Genomic DNA, 27,920 nt, shown 5'->3' with positions numbered 1-27,920 from the left:
CCAAATAAAGATTAATAAAATAAAAATATAAGTATGTAGCCAAATACATTCTTAGACAATTTCTTTTCTTATTTTTATTTTTTTATTTTTGTTTTTTTGAGGGGGGTTAATTAGGTTTATTTATTTATTTATTTTTAAATGGAGGTGCTGGGGATTGAATCCAGGACTTTGTGCATGCTTAGCAGGAACCCCACCATTGAGCTATATCACTCCCCTCTTCTTAGACAATTTCTAAATGCCATATTATAAATATTAGCTTTCTATAAACTCCAGTCATCATGTAATGAAGTGGAAATTTTCTAATTTATCATGTAGCTTGGGCAGCTTTTTGCTTTATCAGTATAATCTTGTGCTTTCCAGTGCAAGGACAATTTAGAGTTTTCTCTCTCTCTTAGGTTTATAAATTAAGTATGATTAAAAATCATTTTTAAAGGTAGCTTTCAACATTGACTTAAAAAGCATAAATACTCATATTATTATTATTGTATACATATATTCATAACACAGAAGTATAAACATCATAGCGAAAATAACTAAGCAGAGCATAGGTCATTATTACAAGCCCACAGGAAAAGCTCAATATTAGATACCTTAAGTTGTTTACAAGAAATCCTTGATGTTAAGATCCGCTAATGGGTCCTTTGCTGGAGGTTTCTTGGGACTCTGAGTGGCAGGTGTAGGGCTTGGAGAAAGCTAACGGGGGAAAAGCCAGCCCAAGACAGTGGAAACAGAAAGCAAACAGAGAGAGATGAGCATTAGGCAGAGCACATACTACAGAAAACAAACATGCGGAGGATCAGATGGCTAAAAATTTACAAAATCGACTTTGCTCTACTTAGCCACAGTGTTGTCTTAGATGTTGATTTATAAAACATACTTCAAGTGATACTGGCTTCCTTGGCATTCTTTGACATCAAACTTAGCCAAAGTGAAGTTTGAGGACTCTGTTAGAACAATGTATTAGTCAGGGAAGATGTGAAAAACTAGTCACATAAAGCTATTATGAACACATAGTTAAAAAAAAACTCAAACAACGTTTCTACACAAAAGCATTTTTACTTTGAGCTATTAGTAGCACTAAACTAATAAGGAATAGGAATGACTTTTCTAATAGAGTTTGAAGGAAAATTGGAAAGAAAACAGTTTGCAGAAAGCCACTTAAGAAATTACTTAAAAGTATTAGCTAAATATATTAAGGTTTCATGTAAAGTATTTTAAGTGAAAACCTGTCAAGTTTGGGGGCACGGATTGTTTCAGATGAGCAAAGAGTCTCCTAGTTACAAATGTCACTAAATTCCAGTACTGCCTGTCTAGCGTGTGGAGAAGATTGTCATATCCTACAGGGAAGAATCACACTAAACCTGCAGCAAAAGCAACAGAAATTTACTTACCTTGTTTCTGTCTAATTAATACCTAAATTATTTCATTGTGTGACGGAAGTCAGTTCTGGGAACAGGCTTTTGCAGGAATGGTAGGATACAAGGTGTTGAAAAGGTCATGTAATCTACGCAGAGTAATAGCTGACGTGTACCCTTTGAGTCTAATTACTCTCCTGTGCTTGGAACACGGTGGAAACCTCAGAAACCTGGGATCACAGGGCAGGGAGGTATGTTTTTATTGGTTCAGTAAACAGAGCTCCAGAAGTAAGGAGTTTTAGATTTGTTCCTAGGTCCAGAAACTACTGACTGATTATAGTATCTGTCAGTCAAATTTCCATTTTTTGAAACCGGGATCATATTTCAAAGAAAGACCAGGAAAAAATAAAGGTAAGGGTTGCAGTTGTTTGGAAGATAAGGAACTCCAGGATTGGTCCCTAATTAACAATTAGGTAAGATGACATCATCACGATGCCAACCAGCTGAGGGACAGTGGGACAGGCCAGGCATCGGTGATGAAAAACTGCCCTGCTTTCTGCAGCTACAAACGCATGCTTATTTTCTGATCTAGTATATAATCAGCTATGTTTCTTAGACACAGGAAGTACAATCTAAACATTGTATTAATATGGCACACCATTTCCTAAATTACCATAAATCCAATTAAATGATTAAAAGCACTGTGTTCTCATCATAGCCTCTATTTTTTCATTTTCATTCTTTGAATTAAGTAAACAAATTGATGCTATGCAACACTGGTACCATGCAGGGAAACTACCTTAAATAATAAACTGTATTGATTTTTTTCTAAAGCTTTCAGCACACCAAATACAGTAAGATTTTTAAAAACCTCAGTAACATTTTTCCAAATTCGTAAAAATAGAAACATCTCTCCTCTTTTTCAAAAAGGTGGTAATCATGAATATATTCAACCATTAAGAAAACATTCACAATAAATAAGATCTTTCTTAGAATTTAAATATCTAGGGTAACCCCAACTAGTACACCCCAAACCTTCCTTACTCCCCTCTCAAAACTACTCTAGGCAGCATTCATTAGTCTCAGAGCAGAATAGGAAATTTCTCATGAAGCCAATGGTTTGGTTATGGCCTTGAAGGCTAGACTCTCTAATATCTAAATTCATCTCTTTGAACACCCCACCATCCTCTCTCCTGGGCCTATGGCTTTTGAAGGGTTAAAGTAAAGAAGTTGCAAACAAATTTTGGGAACAGGTAGAGAATAAATTTGCAGATGATTCAAGGAAGCAGAGGGGATTAAAGCACCCTCAGAAAGTTCACAGTAGGGTCCTCTTGATTAGACAATGTAAGTACCCACGTGGGAAGTTAAAAATATGCCAGAAATGAAACCATGTACTAATATTATTAAAATACTCTGAGCTATGTGTTGTGGTTTGCTCAGCACCGTGCTAGCAAAGTTATAACTTGGTGTTCTGCCTTCATCCAAATCAACTGCTCATGGTGAAAACCTCTTTGGTTCCACACGTACCTCCATTCTGGCCCGGCAGTTTATAAGACGAATAGAGAAAGGGTGGCTCATCAGTGTGACTATAACGATTAGCAGCAGAACAGTTCAACAAAGTGCATCTATTTTAGCATCTTTGTTAATAAAGGTAGCACACTGTGTAGTAAGAAATTTGGCCTCATCCAAAGAGAGGTTTGCCCTTTGCCCTGGACCCTGGTAGGTAACTTCTAAACCCTTAGAATTTCCCAAGTGATAGGAATGTCTTTGTTATTCAGGTGGGTTCCTGGAACCACACCTAATAGTTTCTGCTAACAAGATGACTTGGTGGGTGGTTAGCCATGTCAGAAAGACCAACCATGTAACTAGAGAGTTAAGTCTTTGGGCCACATGATATGAGTTTGACCTTCAGGGAGGGAAGAGGGCTGGAGATTGAATTTAACCACATGGAAAATAATTTAATCAATGGTTGCCATATCATGAAACGTCAATAAAAACTCTGCACACTGAAGCCCAAGTAAGCTTCTGGGGCCGGCAGGGCTGCGTGCGTGCGTGCGTCTTGTCACATGTTGATGCTGGGTGTGCACCCCTGAGGGCAAAAGTGGGGAACCCTCCCAGACGTCCCCCCAGGCATCTCTTCTTTTGGCTGCATCTTACTGGTCTCTTTTCAATGTGATAAAACTGTCATAAAGGTATTGCTTTCATTCTAGAAAATTGACTAATCTGATGGTCCTGTGTGTTGGGCCCACTGTTGTCCTTCAAAGTCCAACAACCCCCACTCCTGGCTCTCAGATGCCTGCCAGTGATCCCTCAACAGATAAAGTACATTCTTAACTGGGCGTGTTTCCCCTACAAATAGCCCGAGGTAATGCCTAATCTCACAACAGCTAGGGCTGGCTTATTTCAGCCCACCTTGCCAGAGTCACGAACCCCACTGCCCTTCATGGACCCTAAACCTTTTACCAAAAAGTCAAAAAGTGGGCAGGGGGCCCAAATCCTGGAAATCCTGCCCCTTCCTCAAAATAGCTGGAATAATCCTCCTGCTCATTAGCATGTGGAATTACCGAGCCCATAAAGACTAACCACCCCACATCTCGTGGTCACTCTCTTTGGCCTTCTGAGACGGCCCCCACTCTGTCTATGGGCGTGTCTCTCTCTACATAAACTTGCTTCCACTTTACGATGCCTTGCTCTTGAATTCTTTCCTGCGTTAGGCAAGAACCTATTCTCTGGCCACAGAGGGACCTTTGAACAGTCAGTTATTTCTATCATTTCCTCCAAACCTCACACTGTTGCCAATCTGTCTTCCATGTTCCCTTTACATCGGAAGCAACAGATATGAAGACTGCATCCGGTAAAAACATTTTTAAACCGTTTGCCGCGTGACAGTTTTACACTCATAAATGAGTATCCCTCCTGGGTGGACCCTGAAAGACTGACCTGTGTGCCAGGAACAGCTGCAGCTCCAAAGGGCGGCCTCATCACGGGCTGTGCGAACATGACCGGCTGCTGAGGCATCATGGGCATGCCTGCCCCTGCGGGAGGCTGGGGGGCAGAGGCATTCACAGCGTGAGTGGCGCCCCCTCTGGCGATGCCCTGACATTTATGTCTTTAACATGCTTCTGAAACATTACTGAGGAATCCAGGTCTGTGAGAATGCATAATCTGTCATTTTGAACCATGGGTATCGGGAGGCCGGCTGACTGTGGAGCATCAGGGAGGGGCGGTAGGAGCCTGGCCGGCCTCGCAGCATCCTCGCTCTCACCAGGCTTTGTGTTGTTTGTTCGTCTTCTGTAAGCGTAGTTCTTGAAGGGATTAAACACTTGTTTCTTTATGGAAGATGGCCCTACAATTTGCTAGTGATAAAAGTGAGAAGGGAAAAGTCCTACCTAGTATAGTGATGAGGGGCTGATTCTGATGACGGAGCTAAGAACCGGTTTCGTAACTAGTACGCCAAAAATGACGTAACAGGTACTATAAAAATTGTTGATGGCGGAGTTTATTTGAAGTATTTTGTAACTACTTTATCATGTCATGTGTAAGACGCCTTAGGTCATTCTCAGGTTTTAAATTTTAACCTTACTGCATTTTGGCAGGAACTGTACTCTACAGTAAATCCAGGATCTGGCAAACGCCTCAGGAGTCTCAGTTACAATTTTTAGCACCGGCCATCACTCACCATTCCAAATCCTGCTCCAGGTTGTCCAACTGATGGGGCAGCGGCAACAGGAGGAACCGAACTGGCTGGAGGTACAGCTCCTTGCTACAGGGAAAAAAAAAAAAAAAAAAACAAAAAAACCCACAAAACACACACACAGTGGCAACAACAACAAACAAAAAGAACCAACATAATTTGATTTTAAATTAACAGAATATAATTTAAAAATGCGTGCTCGTTAGGTGTGTGTAAATATGTAAAGAAATCTCAAATTTTAGTTTGAAATTAAAAAAAAAAAAGCTCTGGCACCAAGCCAATGACAGGAAGAAGGTTCCTCACTTGTTCACTGCGGTGGTGCTTTTCGCGATCACTTATTCGGGCTCAGCTTACACACAGCATCGGCCTTCCTCTCTACCTCTTTATACCACCCGCACCGTAAACAAATCTAACTTCTCTAAGCATCTCTTTGCCTATCATTATATCCTCCAACAGATACTGGGTTAGACATCTGCTGAATGCTTTCATTTACATTTTTCAATGCTTGGTTTCCATTCCCCGCAATGTTATATTATTCTTTTCTGTGTTATCCTTGCTTCTTTCTGACTTTTTGACTGTTGTACATTTGCATAAGGACCAAAATTAATTCTAAGTTTTAGGACGCATTTAGAAGACTGCACATAATATAGCACACACACCCCATTTCAGGCACAGGCCTGATAGTTTTCAGTCATACATCAAAACCCCCAGTATTTTCCTTATGCATAAAATTAACCATAGTACAATCCCTTAAATTTAAGTTAACCATCAGAGCAAAATGCTAATTGCTTGTTTGGTTTTTTGTGGGGGAGATAATTAGGTCTATTTATTTATTATGTTTTTTTTTAATGGAGGTACTAGGGATTGAAGCTAGGACTTGTGTATGCTAAGCACACTCTACCTCTGAGGTATACCCTCCCCCCAAAATCCTAACTGAAAAAGAAAACACTATAGTGATGTCAGCAAAAATGGTGGAGTAAGGAACTCCAGGAGTCCCTCAATCCATAAAAGCAATGGAAAAAACAGGCAAAAACAGTCAGAATCAACTTTTTTTGAACTCTGGAAACTTATTAAAAGCTTGCAGCAAACTAAAAAGTGCTTAATCAAGAAAATCAGCTTAACTTGGTAAGAACAGTGAGCTTTGGGGCATTTTAACTGATCTCAGGTCCAGCCATTGTTCTCCAGTTCAGCTATTACCTTGAAAATAACAGCACATATGCCCAATAATAGTACCAGAATATATTTAATTGTTTGTTTTGTCTCCTCTGGGTGGTTCCCTGGCAACACTGACTCAAAAGGCTTGTCTTTGTCTTGCCAAGCTGGGAAGGCACCTATGCTAAAGTTGTTACCTAAAGCCATTTGTGGAAAATAGTTACAGGCATATGTTCCAGTTGTTGCTGTCTGAGGCAATGGGTAACAGTCAGGGCAAATAGCAGACTAAACAAAATGCTCAGAAGGAAAGACTGTAGGAGAATGAGATGCTCTGAGGATTAAGGGTTTGGAAAGCTTAGACATACTCACAAGAATTTAGACAGCCATGCACATGCCTAGGGCTGTGCATATGCTCAGGAAAGACTTGAGATGCCTCTGGCTGACCTTGAGGTTTTAAGCAAGCAGTGGTGATTGCTCAGGCAGAGTTGCAAACTGCCTGGCTGAGTTTGAAGACATGCCTAACACACATTCAGAGCCCCTCTGCAGGGGAGATAATTTTTGGTTCCGGGAGTTTAAGTAACATCTGTCTAGTCATTAGCTGGCCATTTAGCTAATGGAACAGAGGCTTCAATGATCACACATGACAAAAAATAGACTTTACAGAATTAGTTCAGAATGTCATTAAACAAACAACAAAAGTATCAAAACAACAACTAAAAGTAGTCACAACAAACCTTGCGGAGGGGTTTAGAATCTGATTTCCAGAGCTGCCATATTATAATATTCAAAATGTCCAGATTTCAACAAAAAATTATGAGTCATGCAAAGAAACAAGAACAGGAGAAAGATCTCAAATCAATAACCTAAACTTCCACCATGAGGAACCAGAAAAAAGAACTAATTTCAAAGTAAGCAGAAAAAGGAAATAATAAAATTAGAACAGAGATAAATGAAATAGAGAATAAGAAAACAAAAGAAAAAACAAAAGAAACAAAAAGTTGGTTCTTTGAAAAAAAATCAATAAAATTAAGAAACTTTCAGATAGGCACACCAAGAAAGAAAGAGAAACTTAAATAACCAAAATCAGGAAAGGAAGTGAAGATAATACTACCAACCTTATAGAAATAGAAAGAATTATAAGGAAATATTGTAAGAAATTGTATGTTAAAACATTAGATAATCTAGATAAAACGGTCAAAGTCCTAGAAAGATACAAACTACCACAAGTGATTCAAGAAGAAACAGAAAATCTAAATAGATATATAGCAAGTAAAGACACTGAATCACAGAAAAACTTCCATCACAGAAAAGCACAGAACCAGATGGCTTCACAGGTTAATTCTATTAAATGTATAAAGAGAAGAATTAATATCAGTATTTCTCTAGCTTGTCCCCAAAAAAAGGATGGGGGGACGTTTTCTAATCATTCTTTGATGTCAGTATTACCATGATACCAAAGCCAGACCAGAGCATCACAAGAAAAGAAAACTGCAGACCAAATCCTTTACAAACATTGATTCTTAACAAAATACTAGCGTATCAAATCCAGCAGCATATTAAAAGAATTATACACAATGACCAAGAGAGATTTATCCCAGGAATGCAAGGTTAGCTTAATCAATGTAATATGTCATATAAAGAGAATATATGAAAAAAAATGATTATCTCAATAGATGCAGAAAAAGCATCTGACAAAACCCAACATCCTTTCATGATAAAACAACACTAAATAAATGAGGAATAGAAGGGGGATTCCGCAACCTGATAAAGGGCATCTGCAAAGAACCCATGGCTAACATCATACTTAATGTTGAATGACTGAAAGTTTTCTCCCTACACGACAAAGATATACTGGAAGTCCTAGTCAGGGCAATTAGGTAAGAAAAAGAAATATACAGCATCCAGATTAGAAAGGAATAAAATAAAACTATATTTGCAGATGATGTGATCTTATATAGAGAAAATTCGTGAGAATCCACACATACAAAAAACTATCAGAATTAATAAACAACTTTATTAGCAAAGTTGCAGGATATGAAATCATTATACAAAAATCAACGTGGTGTTTACCTTATGCTAGCAATGAACAATAAAAGATGGAATTACAGAAACAATTTAATCTACAAAAGCATAATAATAACATACTTAGAAATAATTTTAGCAGGAGAGTACAAGACTCGTACACTGACAACTATAAAACATTGTTAAAGAAATTAAAGAAGACTTAGATAAATAGAAAGACATCCTCTGTTCATGGATTAAAAGACTTAATATTGTTAAGATAACAGTACTTCCCAATTTGCTTTATAGATTCAGTACAATCCCTACCAAAATTTCAACTACTTCTTTTGGAAAAATAGACAATCTGAACCTACAATTTATATGGGAAAGGAACCCAGAATTGCCAAAACAATATTGAAAAACAAGAAAAAATTTGGAGGACTCACATATTCTGATTTCAGAACTCACTACTAAGCTACATTAATCAAAACACTGTCATACCAGTATAAGGATAGACATATAGATCAACACAACAGAATAAAGATTCTGGAAACAAACCTGTACATCTAGGGTCAACTGATTTTTGAGAAGAATGCCAAGACCAATAAATGAAGAAAAAAAATAGTCTTTTCAACAAATGGTACTGGCAATACAAAGAATTTGGACCGCTGTCTCATACCATACATGAAAATGAGCCTAAAATAGGGCAAAGACCGAATGTAATGGATACAATTATACAACTCTTAAAAAGATATCTAGTTGTAAATCTTTAAGATCTCGGATTAGGCAATGATTTCTTAAATACGACATCAAAAGCACAAGCAACAACAACAAACACAGATAAACTGGAGTTTATCAGAATTAAAAACTTTGTGTATTAAAAGACACTATCAAGAAAAAGAAAAGACAATGCACAGAATGGGAGAAAATATTTGCAAATCACGTATCTGATAAGCTTCTCATCTCCAGAATAATAAAAATCTCTTAGAACGCAACAATAAAAAGATAACCCAATTATAAGATGGACAAAGGTTATAAATAGATATTTCTTGATATACAAATGGCCGATAAGCATGTGTAAAGATTCTCAAGATCATTAGTCGTTAAGGAACTGCATACAGTGCAAGAGTCACACACACAAGCCCTAGCAATTCCATTCCTAGAGAACTGAGGACATACAGTCAAACCAAAACTTGTATACAAATAATAGAAGTATCTTTCATAATAGCCAAAAACTGAAATAATACAAATGTCCACCCATTGATGAATGAATAAACAAAATGTGGTCTATCCAAACAATACAATAGTCAGTCATAAAAAAATGAACATGCTACAACACGGATGGACCTTGAAAACATTATGCTAAGTGAAAGAAGCTGGGCACAAAAGGCTCCGTATTATATGATTCTGTTTATATGAAATATCCAGAGTAGGCAAATCCATGGAGACAGAGTACACTTTTGCATGTCAGGGGATAGGGAGGGGGGGGGGGAAATTGGGAAAGACTGTGTTCTTTTATGGGGTGATGGAGATACTCTGGATTTAGATAATGGTGATGGCTTTACAACATCAAAAATGTACTAAAAAAATTACTGAATTGTACACTTGGAAATTGTGAAAACAGTGAATTTAACATTAATTTATCTCAAACATTTTTAAAAAGAAAGAAAATACTGAAGGGTAGCAGTGTATGCCACCCCCAAACAGGCTTCTTTGGAACAAGGATTACTTTTGAGCTGACTATTTTGAGAAGCAGCAGATGCAGAAGAAGCTCTGAAAACAGAGTAGAAGGTAAACTTTCGCAAGGGACATTTAGATTTACAAAGGAAACCCCCATTTGTGAGGGTGTTTCCTTCTCTGTACCAGGCAGAGAAGGATGACTGAATCACAAGAGACTCTTATCAATGAAGAAGGCACTGACTTAAACCCACATAACAAATCTTATGTTCACTGACCCTGCTTTTCCTGGTAACCTCCCTATTAACTGGCCACTCCATACCATTCTTTTTTCTGTCTTTAGCCAAAGGTCATATGTAAGCCAGTGGTTTAGACTACATCTTGAAGTTACTCGTTTTCCCCTGGGTATCTCCCATGTGTACATGAGGCATACACATTAATAAACTCCTGTTTTTCTCTTGTTAATATGTGTTTTATTACAGGAGCTAGTCTACTAAGAACTCAGAATGGTAGAGGGAAAGTTACTTTTCCTCCCCTCCAAGTGTTATATTTCAGATTCACTCTTTACTCATCATTTCAACAGGACAGGTGGTAGGCTAGGTGAATACATCACCCCAGAATTGTATCATTTATTAAAATTGCATTATTTATCAGAATTGTACCATACAATAATAATTGTATTATTTACAAGAGTTGTGTCATTAGGACTTAAGCGTGTGAAAGAAAGAGGGTTTTTTATCAGCTATCAAAATAAAATGAACTTGTAGATATTCCTGATCAAATAAATGGGTCACGAAATTTAAAGAGTGTAGTCTAAGTTTGTTGTTTTGTTCAAATGGTAGATTAACTCTTAATCATTTACTCCCTCAATATTATTTATCCTAAGGTTTTAAAATTGCTTTCTTTTCCGACACACAGCTAAATGTTTTATCTCTAGGCATCTAAAGATTTGATGTTTTTAGGGGGAGAACTGTGGATTCAGTGGCCTCCTGCAAAATGCACACTTTTCTGAATTGCAAGTACCTTCCTAGTTTGTCTGGTGGAAACTTAACAGGTCTGCTGTGCACTGAAAACAAGGAATGAGTGACCCTGGAAACACGGGGCTCTTGATGGTCGTGGTGATAAAGCCTCACCCGGAGACAGATTTTTAGATCTCACTTGGGTTCTGTGATCTGAAAACTTTTAGAGCGGCACCCCCAAGCAGCGTTTGACAGAGATTTGAAAGAAACTGGGAAAAGTAACCTTAGCTCTCTTCTACCTACAAAAACTTCAAAAAGCAGCACAAGGATTCTCACCCCCACGTCTGCCCCCTTGTCTCCTACTCAAAAGTAAAGGCCTTCAGATGAACAGCGAAACTTTGAAACACTGTTTTGCTACTTCTGAAGCACACGTTTTGGCTGTCTTTCTTCTTTTTCTAGAACATTCTTAGAGAAAGAGACTCAAACATATTTTAAGGAAATAGAAAAATGGAAGAGAGGTTTTATGAGAGAATTGGGTGGATGGAAGCCAAACTGCAAGCAGCTTCTTTGCCCCCTTTCTGTCCCCCTTTAACCTTCAAAGAACCTAATTATAGGAATGTGATCACTAAGCAATTGAAACTAACGCCTGACCTAAGCTTCCCTGAATGCACACCATGCCTTGGCTAACCCGTTGATTCCTTCCCTAGATAAAAAGAAGCAAAAATAAAGACTTAGGCAGTTAAAGAATAATCAGCTCTCTCTCTGCAATAGCCCCTTAGCAATCCTGCAGGCAGATCGCCGGGCAAGATAAAAGAGTTAGCCAGTCTGCATGCAGTGGAGATGCAAACCCAACCTCCTGGCTCGAGGATTCAGTGAGATCCACGGTGCCCAGCAAATCCCCCTCCCCGACACCTACTTTTTTCCTTTCAAAAACTGTCATGGCTGAGCAGAACCTTCAGAGATGGTCTCTGGACAGGAGTCCACCATCTCCCCACACTGCCGGCTTTTCTGATCAAAGCACCTTTCCTTTCTATTGACACTTGTCTCTTGACTACTGGCTTTTGAGAGGTGAGCAGTTGAACCTGAGTTTGGTGACAAGACGACCTCAGAATGATTTCTTAAGTAAAAGCAAAGCCAGAGCTTTGTTCAGGAAGAAGAGCTTTGCAGTGAATGGAGTGAATGGTAGTGAGTTTATATACCACTAAGTGAGAGCTAATAACGATAACACAACTGCACAGGGCAGCCTTCATACTGTCACCTAAAATGTGAAGTAAATAAACAAAGAACAGATCTACATGTAACTCTTGTCTCCTAATAAATTCTTTCTGTTGTTCTAATTTCTCTTTCCACAGCTGCTGTGGATGCTTCACAAAGCTAGCGCCTACTGTCTTCAACTTTTTTCGGGTTTCAGAACTAACAATGTATTTTTCTGTTTCATAAATGATAATAAGGACTTTGGCGGGGGTGTTAAAAAAAAAATGAGGGCGCTAGTTTCAGTCTCAGAGATGGTTCCTGACAATCAGATAACTGGTGGCCCTGTGCCCTGAAGAAGTAAAACAGCTGTTAATTAAGTATTTGATGCATTCTTAACCATGCATCACCTCAGGGGAGGTGATGGCCAAGGAAGGTCTGCAACTCAATCTTGCTTTTCAAGTACTTCTCCCTTGTTTTGGGGGTAATGGTCTCATTATTTAGCAAAAGGCCCCACATGGAAACCGGGAAGCCAGTGTCTCTGGGTTCATTCACAATAATCCCCAGTTGCGTGGATTCTACTTGAGAATTTTCTTTCTTGTGTTTCTTTCCACCTTAGGCTCTCAAATTTTTTTTTTAAACTACAGCTGATCTGCTAGATACCAGCATTCTCACCATCCTTCCCTCCACTCCCCTCTGCTCCCCTTAGACTTTGCTCTCACCATGACTGTTTTGAAACTAACCTGTTAAAAAAAAAAAAGTGAAAGCTTTATCCTGCTGATAAGGGCAACATTACTATAGTACAAACATCTTAGGACCAGATATAAGGTCTCACTAATTTTGCACAGAAAAGGACAGAAAATTAGTTCCTTTAACTTGGTGATGAGAATATAAATTGGCAGATTTAATGTCAATATGCAGTATTAGTAGATTTATAAGAGAGAAGCTTTCTCTTTCTTTAGGGATTTTATTTACATTTATTGAATTTCTCTCCCTCTAACCCCAATAAGAGAGTGGCTCGCAAATATATTTACATCTAAGAGTGGAGTGCTCCCTGTTCATGGTCTCAGTGTCTATGTGGACCCCCAGCCACAGGTACATGCTTGGGGCCCCTGGGTACTAATTATGCTTCCTTTCACCCTTAAAGAAGTTGTAGTTTGGGCAATAAATTATATAGCTATCCTGGGCAGAGGTCAATTTAAAAGAGGTATATAGTTTTCTACTGAGCATCCTTTAAAAAATTAAAATGGAACTCCTTATTTTATAGTTAAGTAAAAATGGCCCTCTTTTAAAATAAAAAAAATTTTTTAATTGACATATATTGATTTATAATGTTGTGCTAGTTTTTAGTATACAGTATAGTGATTCTGTAATGCATATATATATTCTTTTTCATTATAGTTTATTACAAGATATTGAATATAGTTCCCTGTGCTATACAACAGGACCCTGTTGTTTATCTATTTTGTATATAGTACTTGTATCTGCTAATCCCAAACTCCTAATTTATCCCTTCCCCTCCTTTCCTCTTTGGTAGCCATAAGTTTGCTTTTTATGTCTGTGAGTCTGTTTCTGTTTTGTAAATAAGTTCATCGGTATCATTTTTTAGATTCCACATATAAGTGATACATGAAATTTATTTTTCTCTGACTTTATTTAGTGTGATCATCTCCAGGTCCATCCATGTTGCTGCAAATGGCATTATTTCATTCATTTTTATGGCCAAGTAGTAATCCATTTTATACACACACACACACACACACACACACGCCATATCTTCTTTATCCAGTCATCTGTTTGTGGACATAGGTTGCTTCTATGTCTTGGCTGTTGTAAATAGTGCTGCTATGAACACTGCATGTATCTTTTCGAATTAGAGTTTCCTCTGGATATATGCCCAGGAATGGGATTGCTGGGTCATATGGTAACTTCGTTTTTAGTTTTGTAAGGAACCTCCATAGTGTTTTTCACAGTGGCTGCACCAAATTACACTCCCACCAACAGTGTAGGAGGGTTCCTTTCTGTCCATATCCTTTCCATACACTGTTTTGTGGACTTTCTAATGATGGCCATTCTGACTAGTGTGAAGTGATACCTCACTGCAGGTTTGATTTGCATTTCTCTGATAATTAGTGATACCAAGCGTCTTTTCACGTGTCTATTGGCCATCTGTTATGTCTCTTTTGGAGAAATGTCTGTTTAGGTCTTCTGCCCCCAAAATGGCCCTTTTGAGCATTATTTTTAAATGATGCAAAGAAGATTTAAATAGATAAATACCTAGATATAATAGGCAATCTTCTCATTGTTATCTGTTAGAAATAACTTCTTAAAATCAAGTTTTCTCAGACTCTGAACTCACCAAAGGCAGAGAATACTAGTCCTTGAATTCTCTCCTCTCTTACCAACACCAGGGGTGGAGCGGGGAGACCAGAGGAAATGGGTTTTGAGAACCCAAGTCTCAGCACAGAATGTATTTTCCCATAGAAACTATGGTATAAACTGTAGTTCAATTACTACTATTAGTACCGTTTAGTGGCAAATTTTGGTTCAAAAGGCCCCTTTCAGATTGGTTTGAGCTTACTTTTATTTATAAAACAGTTATAAAACTGTTTATATATAAAAACATTACTATTTATAGAAGTATTTAAAAGAACATGTGTCCTAAATTCCAAAACTCAGGTATTTAAAAAAACTTCTGGAATATATCATTTTTAATTAAGTCGATCTAAAAACATTTATATTTTAATTCATACTAATTCACTTCTATGCGTATTTGTTTGGCCAGGGTTGGTGGGTGATGGTTAGAAATTAATTCAGGCACCAAGGAGAGGATGGCATTAAGAAAGCCTTAGGGACTGGGTGATTTATACAAGTGAAGATGTAAACAAAGGTGCAATATTACAGGTGAGCCTGGGAAGCAGTAACTAGCCTCATTTTGCTAAATATGGGGGCATTTATAGGAAAACAGTAAATTTTGCCATCCTGGAAATGTGTTTTTTGTGGTGGCAAATTTCCCTAAGTAATAATTAAGTCTTTATTTCCGGCATTATGCTCTTCCATAGAGTGAATGGTGGTATTACTATATTAACAGAAATAGAAATTTAACAAACAGAAATGAAATCTATTTAAATTTGCTAGAAAAGATGGTGGTACTAGTTTCAATTAAAAAAAAAAATGGTGAGTTACAGTTACCAAAGTGGAAAGTGGGGAAGGGATAAATTAGGAGTTTGGGATTAGCAGATACAAACTGCTATATACAAAACAGATAAACAACAAGGTCCTACTGTATAGCACAGGGAACTATATTCAATATCTTTTAATAACTTATAATGAAAAAGAATATATATATGCATATGCATAACTGAATCATTATGCTGTGACCAGAAACTAACATGACACTGTAAATCAACCATACTTCAATAAAAAAATGGTAAGAAGAAATAATAGGGTTTTAAAATGGCATTTCACTTATACAACAGAAAACTGCCCAGTCTTTCTGGTAAGAAAAAAAGCTTTCACTACTTATTAAGACAATCAGGAAAATCTGGGCAAGAAATCTGATAAAAATACAGATCAATGATAGTAAATGTTTTGAAAAATCATTTCCATAATTGTACAACTAAAGAAATAATATCTGAAGAAGCTTTAGTTTGGGAATAAGATAAAAAAAATAGGTCATAACCTTTATTAAATAGAAAGTAAGTGAAATTTGCATGTTGGCAAATATTGCATCTGGCTTCTATTTCTTTAGTTTGGATAAAAAAGTACAACGCCAGTAGCAAATTTCAGCAAAATGCACCCTGCACTATACACGAAGAAACTGGCAAAGTGCCCGCCCTGCGCTGCCCTCTGGTGGCTACTCACCAAAGGTGCACTTGGTGGAACGCCTGCTGACCAGGTTGCGGGGGCTACTTTCGGCTGCCAGTTGGCTCCCCCAGTCAACTTCTTCTCTCCAGCATTCCACTGAAGATCTCCCCTAAATCAAACAAAAACAAAATAACACACTTATCAGGGAAGAATGGTGTCTAGCTCTTCAGATACTTTTATTTGGAGTCAGAAGCAGTCTGAGTCAGGTGGTAATAAAGAGAACGGATTAAAACTGATGGTGCAGTCTCACAATATTGTAACTAAGAGAGCTTCAGAGCATTTGACAGAAAGTCGATGAGTTTAGACCTTAGGGAAAACAGCAACTTCCTATCACTTCTAATGAAAAAATGTGCCACAAAACTCTACTGAATTCTTCACTGGCTATAAAAAACTCCAAATAAGTATACCATAAATACTGTATACTTGTCCTTTGTTGAATCTGATGCGTCCATGATAGTACTTTCTGGATTCAACAGAAGGTTTCACACAACTTATACCATGACCACCACCTGCTTTATAGTGATTGTAGGATACCATCTATTGTAGATTGCATCCCAACTTCAGAGATGCTGAAATATGCTTCTAAAAAAAAGTATGCACTGTCATTTTTACTCTTTCCTTAAAATTGATCCCCCATGAGAGACTTTCTAAAATCAATGTTAGCCAGGAATATTCTAATGAATCTAGAATTTTAAGCTATTCAAGTATTCAAACCATAATTCCACAGTATTTCTAGATGTAACTTAGTAATTAGGAAACTGAAATAGATTATTCCTTCTCATTGCAGAGCCAACAGTTTGGAGGTTTTAGTAGATTCTAGTAGAATAACAATAAAAACAAAAATTAAGAATGAAATAAAAACCAATTTTGAGGTCACCTAGCCTGAGAATGAGTGATTACTCCAATAAGTACCACGTTTGATAGTCTCAAATAAGAACAAACACACTGTCATAAGAAAACCAGACAATCTCAAAAACTTACTTTTTGGATGCTGTACCAGAAATTCCAAGATCTATAAATGGATAAAAGAAAAAAAAGAATTTAGACCTCTATGCTCATCTTAAATGACATGACATTTAAAAGATCAAAGAGGTCTAGCAGCAAGCTGCAATATTGATATGGAGTGTGTAGGTACTTCTCCCTCCTCCACCATTTTGGAATATATTTTAGTTAATAAAATATTTACTTATAGTGAAATTCAGTGGGCCTTTCTGTGGGGGAGTGGTACATTTCTATAAATTTTGACAAATACATGGGTTCATTTAATCATCATTACGGTCAGGATACACAACACTTTAATCACTCAAAAATATTGTCTTGCTGCCCTTTGCAATTAAAACTGCCCCTGACTCCTAACCCTGGCAATCACTAATATATTCCCTATAGTTTTGCCTTAACAAAAACATTATATAAATGGAATTATACAGTTTATAATTTTTTTGTGTCTGCTTTCTTTCACTTAGCATAATGTATTTGAGATTCATCTGTGTTCTTTTGCACATCAACAGGTCACTCCTTTTTATTTCTAAGTAGTATTCTATTGAATGGGTTTACCAGTTTGTTTATACACATTCACCCACTGAAGGACATTTGGGTTATTTCTGACACTTTAAAATAATACTCCTATAAAGACACATATACAGGTTTTTGTGAGAACATATGTTTTCATTTCTCTAGAACAAATCCCCAGAAGTGGGCTTACTGAGTCACACAAGTGCAGATTTAACCGTAAGAGTCTGCACGACTTCCGTGCTGACCCCATTCTGTATTCCCACCAGCCAAGTGTGAGAATTCCAGAGGGTGCATTCCCGTGTAAGCGCATAGAAATGTCAGTTCTTTTTTTTTTTCTTTTAAAAATTTTAGTGTTTCTAATGAGTGTATAGTGAGATGAGATTTCTAAAAAAAAATTGATATAATTTATACTTTTAAAGAGTAAAATTCAGTGCAAAAAGTATGTTGACAAGGTTGTGAAGTCATTATCACACTCAAAACATTTTCATCACCCTAAAGGAACCCCTGTGAGGAATCAGCAGTCACTCCCACTCCTTCCTCCCCCAGACCCCTGAGCACTGCTCATCTACTTTCTGTTTCTAAAGATTTTCCTGTTCTGGACATTTCATATAAATATAATCATAAAACATGTGGCTTTTTGTAGTTGGCTTCTTTCACCTAGCAAAATATTTCCAAGGTTCATCTTTTTATGGCTAAATAACTTTATGAGTGTATCACATTTTGTTTTTCTGATCAATAGCTGATGGACATCGCGCTGTTCTCACTTTTTGGCTGTTATACAAAGTTGCAGCTATGAATATTTCTGTGCAAGTCATGTGGATGTATGTTTTCAATCCCCTCGGGCGTATCGCTAGGAGTGGAATTGCTGGGTCACACGGTAACCCTATGTTTAACTTGTGAAGAACCATAAAACTGTCCTCCAAAGTGGCTGCATCATTTTACATCCCTACCCCGCAATGTGTGAGTTCTGGTTTCTGTACATCCCTGACAACATGTTACTATCTTTTTGATGACAGCCTTCCTAGCAAGTGTGAAGTAGCCTGTGACTGTGGTTTTGATCTGCATTTCCCTTATGGTTAATGAAGTTCAATATCTTTTCATATGCTTATGGTCCACTTGCGCATCTTTTTTTGAGAAATGTGTATTCAAATCCTTTTCCTATGTTTATTTTATTTTTGCTTATTTTTTTCCTTTTCCAATTTTTAAATTATTTTACTTTTTGTTGTTGAATTGTAAGAATCCTTTATATATTATGGCTAAGTCCCTGATGAGATATATGATTTGACAGTATTTTCTCCTGTGAGTTGTTTTTCACTTTCTTGATGGTATCAACTTGTAACACAAAAGTTTCTGATTTTGATAAATTTTTACTAATTTATTTTTCTTTTCATTGCTTGTATTTTCAGCATTATCTCTAAGAAGCCACTGCCTCATTCAAGGTCATAAAGATTTACACTCAGTTTTTTTTCCTAGGAGTTTTATAGCTTTCCCTTACATAGCTATTTGACTCATTTTGAATTGATTTTTGTGGATAGTATAAGGAAGAGGCCCAACTTCATTCATTGGTATATGGCTATTCAGTTATCCTAACGTAATTTTTTGTTGTTGTTTTTTTGAAAAAGATTGTCTTTTCCCACTTTGAATGGTCCTGGAAGCCTTGAAAAAATTGTTTGACAATGTATATGAGGTTCATTTCTGAGCTCTTTGTTCTATTCCATTGGCCTATCTTTCTATCCTTACACCAATACCATATGTCCTGATTACTGTACTTTGTAGAAGTTCTGATACTGCAAGATGTGATTACTTCAGATTTGTTCTTCTTTATCAAGATTGCTTGGCTACCCCTCTAGTGGGCCAGCTTTCTTCAGCTGAGATAACTGTCCAAGGTGGCTGCCACTGGAGGCTGTGTGCTGGAGACCCTCTCAGCAGCTGGAGGTATACACCATTTATTTCTGAAGGACGATCTGGACAGTATGTTACAGCGTTCAGCAAAAGCAGTTACCACTGCAGACTATCCATCAGTAAGATGAAATTTTAAAGTAGGAAGAGATATTCAAATAACCTCTCCATGGGTGTCATCAAAGCATTTTCATGAATATCCAGACCAAGGATGATGAATGGGAAACAAAAGTATGCCCATAGGATAATGCAGAAGAAAAGAGGTCTGTCTTAGGGATCTGCTAAACTTTTGAGATAGCCTTGAGTAAAATGAAAGGTATCTGCAATGGTAAATCCATTCACCTTAATAAAAAATTGAATTCAAAGTTTTTAAAAAAAAAGGTCAGTCTTTATAATAGCTGCCCTCATCTTCTAAGAGTCTCTCCTTCAGTTACCCAGCTCCAGCCACTCATCTCCTTGAAAAAATGCCAGGCAATCTCTGCCCCAGTGCCTTTGCACTAGCTATCTCCTTTGCCTGCAAATACTCTCCTTCAGATATCCATACGGGTCATTCCTTTACTTTTAAATCTTTGCTCAAATTTTACCTTCTCAGATTTTAGGCCTACTCTTAACTACCACTCTGCAGAACTCACTATCCGTCTTTGCCTGTTCTGTTTTTCCTCCATGGTACTTATGGCTCAACAAACTAGAGAATTTATTTATTTCAAAATGTTTAATGTTTGTCTCTGCCCTTCCCAATCACCACAAGAACAGATATTTATACCTGTTCTGTTCACTGATTTATCTCCAGAGCCTGGAAGAGTGCCTGGTCCTCAATAAATATTTGTTGAATGAATAAGTGAAACTAACTTGGATACTCAACTGGTAAATACAGTGCATTTAAGTTACCTTGTGTTATTTCCAAATGAAATAAAAAATTAAGTACTTACTATACGTAATACATCTGTTTTCATACTTGTATATGCTCCTTATTACACCTTTGATAATTTAGCTTACGAGAGGCATGGGTACTGCTTGGGAGACAATGCAATAGTGACTGAGTATCTTCCAAGGAACTGTACTGGGTAAAGCACTAAGAATTTCTGTCCACTCCTTGATACCCTCACCTCTAAGTGAACCCAGAAACAATACATATGAAAAAGTAGGGAAAAAAGTTCACATATGATTCAGTTAAAGAAAGCTGTATTACTCACTGCCTACTAAGCTGGCAAGCGATGAGTCAAGATCACTCCCAAGGGCTTTGCTCGCTGCCATTGCGGGACTGGGAGGGACCACTGAGATGGGTGCAGGCTGCCCGGCTGGTGCCATGGTTGGCATCAGAAGATCACCTAGACCATCAAACACTGGAAATCAAATAGACCAGGTTCAGGATAATTTTAAAAGATATGCAGAATTAAAGGGAAACTGTCGTTTGAAAAATTATGGAAACAAGTGAATGTACAATCTTACAAAAGAAGGCATTTAATTCACATGTTTAATGACTAACATCAAGAAAAACATCTCTACATATGTCTACTCATAAAGTATGGAAATACTAATGAACATGAACAAAGATGGAAAAAATAAATGTGTCACGTACAGCAAAGAGCATAGTGTTTGGAATCAGAATTGGGCTCAAATTCAGCTGCACGCCTCACTAGTGTGTGACTCTGAGAAAGTGACTGAGAGTTAGTTTTCTCATCTGTAAATGGGGAGAGCACCACTACTACGTGGATTTCTTGGGAAGATTAAACCAGACAATACATGTCACGCCTTTATTATAATGTTAGCTCTCTACAGGCATTCATTACGTGGTAGTTACAATGCCTGCTTTTATAACAGCTCTTTAATGAGAAAGGAAGGCTGAGTCTGCTAGTTCCTATGAAGTCAGTGCTGGAATAAAATCAGATCGAATGGTCAGAACCTGGTAATAAGTGTCTGAAAAACCGTTGACCACACTGTAGAAGCAAGAGTTTTGATTCTTTTCTCTGATTACAGTATTCCCTTTTGGCTCTAACTTTAAGGGTATATCTACAGTAAACACTATTTTAAGTATTAGGAGTCATGCCATTATTGATGGTTCCTAATCACCATATAGCAAATGACCATGTGTTTAGTTTCTGAAATATAGAAAGACCATTCAAAATGCAGGCTCATAGGATTTGCACAAAAGTTACTGCTAATATCTATGTCAAAAATGTTATGGTTGTTAATTTTTATCAAAAAAACACCTACGCATATCTACCATAAACACCACTATGCAATAAGTCTAAACTGAAAAAAGGACAGCATTCCACTAGGCACTGGCAATGGAAGCAACCAAATTGTCAGGCAGGGGATATATTTAGGGTGTTTCTGAAACACATTTAATTGCCAAAAACTCACCAATTGAAAATTTGTAGTAAGGACCCAGCATGGGAAGAGTAGAATGGAAGAGAATACAAACAAAACGACAGCAGGATGAAAGGTTAAAGGCAGGCAGAGAATACTATTTGTGTCAACTTCATAAAACCGAGGGCCAGGCAAGCTTCAGAGGGCGTAAGCAACAGCAGTGGGAGTGTCCACACACTGAGATAATGCACAAAGATTTAGCACAAAGTATTTGTTTTCCCTTAACCGTCTCCAAACCCTGTGAGTGTAAGCTCATTGCAACAGATGGTGTGCATGCTAAATTAGATTTCCGCTAAAAAATGAAAAACACAGAAAGGGATCATAGGTTATTCTTAAAGCTACCACGATGTATGGAAAATCTTTACTTAAGTTGCAGAGTAAGAGATTTACTGAACAGTTTTAAAACCAGGTCATTACTTAGTATTTGCTTATAAATTTCCGGATATCACACTAACCTTAGGTGGTGTATTTTATAATCAGAACAAATCAAAAGAATGTCTGAAAATCACTGCCTCACCTGACGGATCAAAGGAGCTGCCGCTAGAAGTTGAAGGCGTTGTTCCAAAAGCTGCCTCAAAGTTGGGCTGGAGCAGGTTATTCTGAGCTGGAGTCACTGGTGATGGAGAAGGGGCCATGAAAGAACCCCCAAATCCTGGGGAAAGAATAGTTCCAGTAAAGTATAAGCAGAAACAACTAAAGTTAAGAAAAGGCCATACAAACAGAGTCAGAAAAAGTAACAGAAGACCAAAAAGGAATTGAATGAGTATGGAAGAGAAGTCAATGGAATCCGAGAAGTTCGTTTTTAAAAAGTTTTTCAAGTATCGTGGTATCTGTCATTTATTAATGAGAGATTTAAATTGACTGAAATCAGACAGCACACAAGACTATCTACCCTTGTTGAGATAAACCCGGGCAACGTAATCTTCTGCTTTAATGGAGTATATACAGCTGAGGTCTCACTAGAGTTAACAGTCAGACAATTCTTTTCATCATATTTAAATTTTGTTTTTTCAAAACAGTATCAGGTAGCTAGAAAATGCTTAGTTGTACATGTTAGCTCAGTGTAATAACTAAATGCAAATCAGAAAAATATGCACGTACTCTGCCATCAAATCCTCCTTAATGTCTTTCCTACATGTTCTAGTCCCATTGCTGCTACAAGTTGAGGCTCCACCAACCCAGCTCTTAGGATTCTGAAGTAGTCACCCCAGGGGGCTTCCTGCCTCTAATCTGTACCTCCTCCAATCTAGTCTCTACAATGCAGCCAGAGTGATCTTTCTGAGTGAAAAATGCCGACAAAGTTATTTCTCTAAAATCCTTCACTGGCACCCGTAACTTTTAGATTCCTGTAATGCAGATTCTGTTCTACAGCAAACAGTGCCTCTGGCTCTGGCCCCCTCCCCTCCCCATCCCTGCAAACTCGCTTGTAGCCTCGAGACATCACGGTGAGTCCGGAGCCAATTCTGGGAGGGTTTCCTTGCCTTATACTGCCACCCACTGCTGGCAGCCTCAACTCCCCTGGCCCCTCCCGCCCCACCCACCCCCGGGACCCAGGAGTTAGGCGCTCTGTCTCTGCGTCCTCAGCACCTGGTGCATCTCTCTGCCTTACTCCCATCACGCTTTATTCCCACCCCCAAAGCCCCACCCTGGGAATGACTTTCTGGTGTCAGGAACTGTGTCTTTATCTTTTCCAATAATATTCAGCAAAATGCCTACAACATTGAATTAATGTTTATTGAATGAAGGGCACTTTTGAATACAGAAGGTGAGGAGAAATCAAAGGACTATTACTGTAAGTAACCAAACCTTAAATTAAATATTTATCTTTTGAAGTCTGGAAGTAAGTTTTTTCTCTCAGTCAACAGATAAAAACAGGGGCAGAGCTCACTTGGTATTGCTTCTGTACAAACATATGCAATCTGGGAAGGAAGTGATTTCTTAACAACACATCATATGATGTTCTAGTACCAAAAATGTCTTACTACCAGAAGTCTTTGTTATTCTCAGTTTGGGTGTGTGTGTGTGTGTGTGTGTGTGTGTTGTGTGTGTATGTGTATATTCCTTTCTAAGCTACCCATATCTTTTCTTCTTCACAAACTGCTTGCAAAAAACCATAGAGAATGCTTACAAAAGTCCTTAAGCTTACATTTCATAAAAACCAAGTTATAATTTTGAAAATGACTTCCATTGAAATTCTCCAGTTACTATTTTTCTAACCAGAAAGTCATGCTATCCCTGGAAATTGACAGTGACACAGGTTTAAGCTTTCCTTGTATATGTATGAAAACACTGCAATTTGGAAAACTGTTACCTATTCAAAGATGGTCTTTAAAATTCATGGTGGCTACTGTAAGTGGTTTTAGCTGTATTGAATGACAGAAGGATCATGTAACCTTCTTAAATGAAGACAAGACATTGCCTAGATCTTTAAGAACTAATATCATTATAAAGCAGGGATGGGCTAAATGTAACATTATTTTTTTTAATTTTTAGATTTAAACAAATTGAAGTATATTTTGATTTACAATGTTGTGTTAGTTTCTGGTGTATAGCACAGTGATTCAGCTATACATATATATATATACATATATACACACACACACATATATTACACATTTTTCCTTATTCTTTTTCATTATAGGTTACTGCAAGATACTGAATACAGTTCCCTGTGCTATCCCATAGGATCTGGTTGTTTATCTATTTTATTTTTTATAGTAGTGTGTATCTGCTAATCCCAAACTCCTAATTTATCCCTCCCCTGCTAGATGTAATTATTTGAGGATATAACCATTTTGGTTTTAGGGAGATTGGTGGCTGTTAATGTTGACTTTTGAGAAACATCCCACGCCTCAAGCTGGAATATGACTGGTTAATTTAGGCAATTATTGGAGGGTGTGGTTCTCTTTGTTACAGGTGAACGTGGAAACAACTGTATTTGACTCTCAGTTTCTTAAAATGTGGCCAAGAAGAGAAAATTTACTCTCAAATCACAGCATTTTAGCGCTGGAAAGGGCCTCTGATTCAATCCCATCTTTCCACAGCTAGAAAAGATGCAAAGAGAAGTGAACACACCTGTTCACAATTCAGCAGCAGAAAAAGAAAAACGTGTGCATTTACCGGGGCTCATCTGCTCAGTGCCATGGAGGGTCATGAGCAGACCGTTTCCATGGGTGAAGGAATAACACCATTCAATGAAAAAAGTTGCTACCTTTAAGAAAGTGAAGGTAGAGTGAAAATTGGCATAAAGCCCACCAGGTGTCAGGCACTGTTCTATGCATTTTTTTAAGGTTGAATCCTCTGAACCACATAATTGCCAGTATTTCACCATTTTGGTCCTACAGAAACAATTTTATATCACTCAGCATAAAACAGATACTAGCTCATTTAAGCCCCACGACAACTTAACGAAGTTTTACAGGTGAGGATACGGAAGCCAGAGAGGTTAAAGAATTTTGCCCAAGGCCAAACAGCAGGTGCAGAGCCAGATTTCCACAAAGGAGTCTTCCAGAGCCTTGGCTCTCCACCACGATACTACATGGCCTCCTTCCCACAGCCAGGAGCAACACCAGAACTGTCCCCTTCTGAGAGGCTTACAAACTGTGCAGAGATCTGGAGAGATGGTGGCCTTCTGTTAATACTCAGTTCTTACAAAACAGGTGCCCTCACAAACCTAGACTAACTTAAAAGCTCTAAAGTGACATAAAACAACCAACTGATTATGTTCAAGGAACAAAACCTGTTGCTATACTCTAAATGAATCCGTGAGCTACCCAGGAAAATCACAGGCATTAGCAGGGAGTCTGGGGAACTCCTCCTGCTGAGTGAAAACTTTTTGAGCCCAAGAATAGAGGAAAGCAACAGGAGAACCCTAACCATGAATCTTTCTACATGGTTCTACGTTATACTAAGACAAGCGTTCTGTGGGACTGAAAATAAAGTAATAATCACGAGGCTTCCGGATGTCCTGCAGGCATGTCTGAACTTCCCACAACTGAATCACCAATAACTGAATCACCAGCTATCTTCAGGTCCTCACCCATCTTCAGACACACTGCCTTGGGTCACAGGTGATTAGTCCTATGAATGGAACCTTCTCAACCCTGCACACTTAGTGAAGTTCTATTAATACAGACACGTCAAAACCCACAGTCATAGTAGTTTTGTAGACTTACATAACACATTGTATCACTTGGGTCAAGAGAGTGCATTTTAAAAACTATTGGCAGATAAACACCCTCCCGCCCATACTCCTCCACACTCATCTGCTCCATTACGTTAAAGATGCCGCCATTTCCATTATTCTCAGTGGTACAGTCAGTTATTCATTCCATTTACTAAGATCAATCTGAGATAGTCAACATTTCTAGGAATAATTGCCTGAGAGCCCGCGGCCTACACTTTCCAGTTTCCAACCCCCATGGAGGATGAAGAATTGGTCCTCAATAGATCTTCCCATTTAGTGGCCACCGTTAGTTATTAATCCCACACTGAAAATGTTTATATTTTAAATGAGTTCAAGGACATCTGTGGCTCTGCTAAGAAACCATCTGTGTCATGTGGTTAACAGAGAATGTAAAATTATGAAAGGCCTCAGAAGGCAGGCCCATAGTCTCCCCTGTTTATGGAATTAAAGACAGGAAGAGACACATTCCTACAGTAGTACAGATTATGGTACTGCTGCCCCAGAACTGTGTCTCTCATGGAAGAACATGGTTTTCCTGTTTGCTGTCAACCTCAGAAGTGAGGCATATCCTTCAGCAAACCTAACCTCCCTCAATAATCCATTTTTTACACTGCCAGCCAGGCATCTGTCTGTATCTTCCAAACACCTGTATTTTCAGCTGGTACATCACGGGAAGAGTGTGACAGCGTTACTCTTCCCCGGGTGAAATCGTATTTCCTTTTATTTGTTATAAACTTGACTCTCAAGTTCCCCGCCAGACTCATCTCAGATATGGGTAATACTGCATCCCACCAGTAATCTCAATGACTTGAAGAGAGTTATTCTCTCATTCTGTCCTCACTGGCCACGACGGTTGCCTTTTCGAGAACTTTCTCTAGTTTCCCCACACTGGGTGCACCGAACAGAACTTGAAATTTTAACTCAAGGGGTAGAAGGTGACTAAGATGATATTTCATGTAGTTTTATTCTGGGACTGGTATTATGTGACAGTTCCAGACATAAATTTGAATAAAGGTGGATAACCAGTTTTTATGAGAGATAGACTCATTTTTAAGAGTATCCATTTAGTCTCCATTTTTTTAGCTTTAAATTACAAACCTATTTCTGACAGAGTTTTCTCCCCAATTTTGAGATGATTCTTAATTTTTAGTTTAAAATCTCTCAAAATCATTTAAAATATTTAATTATTCTACATCTTATTACATTTCCCTTGTTATTTACATGTAAGTTCATGCCTTCAAAAAATCTAACTTTAACCAGGAGGGTGGGAAGAGTCCCCAGTCCACCAACCATCATTACTTTCGGACAGTCTAAACTTCTCATTGCTATGTTGGTGTATTATTTTTCCATTTTCATTCTTTTACAACAGTCTTATTACTAAAAGTAAGAATCTAGAGACTCACAAAAAGCAACTCTCTCTCTCTTTCTTTTTTTTTTAATTCAAATGCCTACTTTGAATCTGATCATACTTGTGGACTTCCTTATTATCTATGATTAGGCTCATTTATCTTTTAAAAGAATGTTCCTATTTATTCCAATGGCCTGCACACTTAGACACACACACAACTATAACCCAAGTGTTAAGCTTCACTGCAAATTACCATAACACAGTGCCCCAAGTACTTGTTCCACTATTGATATTCATCAAATAAAAATATCTAGGCGATGTGAAAACTCAGAAATAGCCACTATCAACTAGATTACACACATAAATGTGATTGTGATTTTATACTGTCTGTATTAGCAGTTTTTTTGTTTCTTTGTTTTTTGGTTAGGATAGTCACTTCTAGTTCATAAGATAGAATTATATTAACAGTCTGTGATATTCTACAGTGAAAACATGGCTTCTTGCTGTTTTGTTACTTGAACAAGCACGACAAATGTTTTTCTACAAGCAAAACAGAGGGAAGCATGAAAAACGGGCCCAAATAATCAAGACCTAGAGAAATCGGAAGTAATTTAAAATTTCTTTTATCAGGATATATGATGAAAATAGTTGGCCTCACGTCAAGTAAATCAGACAGATAAGTACAAATTAAATTACAAGAAACATAGTT

General features: G+C 37.8%; 1 protein-coding gene across 8 annotated transcripts in view; it reads right to left on the bottom strand.

Moving 5' to 3' along the window:
- SNAP91 (synaptosome associated protein 91) overlaps positions 1-27,920 on the bottom strand; it is a 128,257-nt gene that overhangs the window by 2,850 nt on the left and 97,487 nt on the right. For 7 of the 8 annotated variants that reach the window (XM_074368670.1, XM_074368675.1, XM_074368669.1 and 4 more), the window contains 7 exons: positions 22,195-22,329; positions 20,501-20,650; positions 16,878-16,908; positions 15,894-16,005; positions 5,035-5,118; positions 4,296-4,400; positions 591-693 (listed from right to left, as the gene is read on the bottom strand). In XM_074368670.1, the coding sequence (XP_074224771.1) occupies positions 601-693; positions 4,296-4,400; positions 5,035-5,118; positions 15,894-16,005; positions 16,878-16,908; positions 20,501-20,650; positions 22,195-22,329 (710 nt within the window). In that variant the 3' untranslated portion in view covers positions 591-600. The remainder of the gene's footprint in view (positions 1-590; positions 694-4,295; positions 4,401-5,034; positions 5,119-15,893; positions 16,006-16,877; positions 16,909-20,500; positions 20,651-22,194; positions 22,330-27,920) is intronic. The other variant, XM_074368671.1, reaches the window with a different exon arrangement.

Source organism: Camelus bactrianus, chromosome 8, assembly GCF_048773025.1.
Source record: "Camelus bactrianus isolate YW-2024 breed Bactrian camel chromosome 8, ASM4877302v1, whole genome shotgun sequence".
Classification (NCBI taxonomy): Eukaryota; Metazoa; Chordata; class Mammalia; order Artiodactyla; family Camelidae; genus Camelus; species Camelus bactrianus.
Note: the sequence above shows the minus strand (reverse complement) of the source record. Positions and strands in the feature narration are given on the sequence as shown.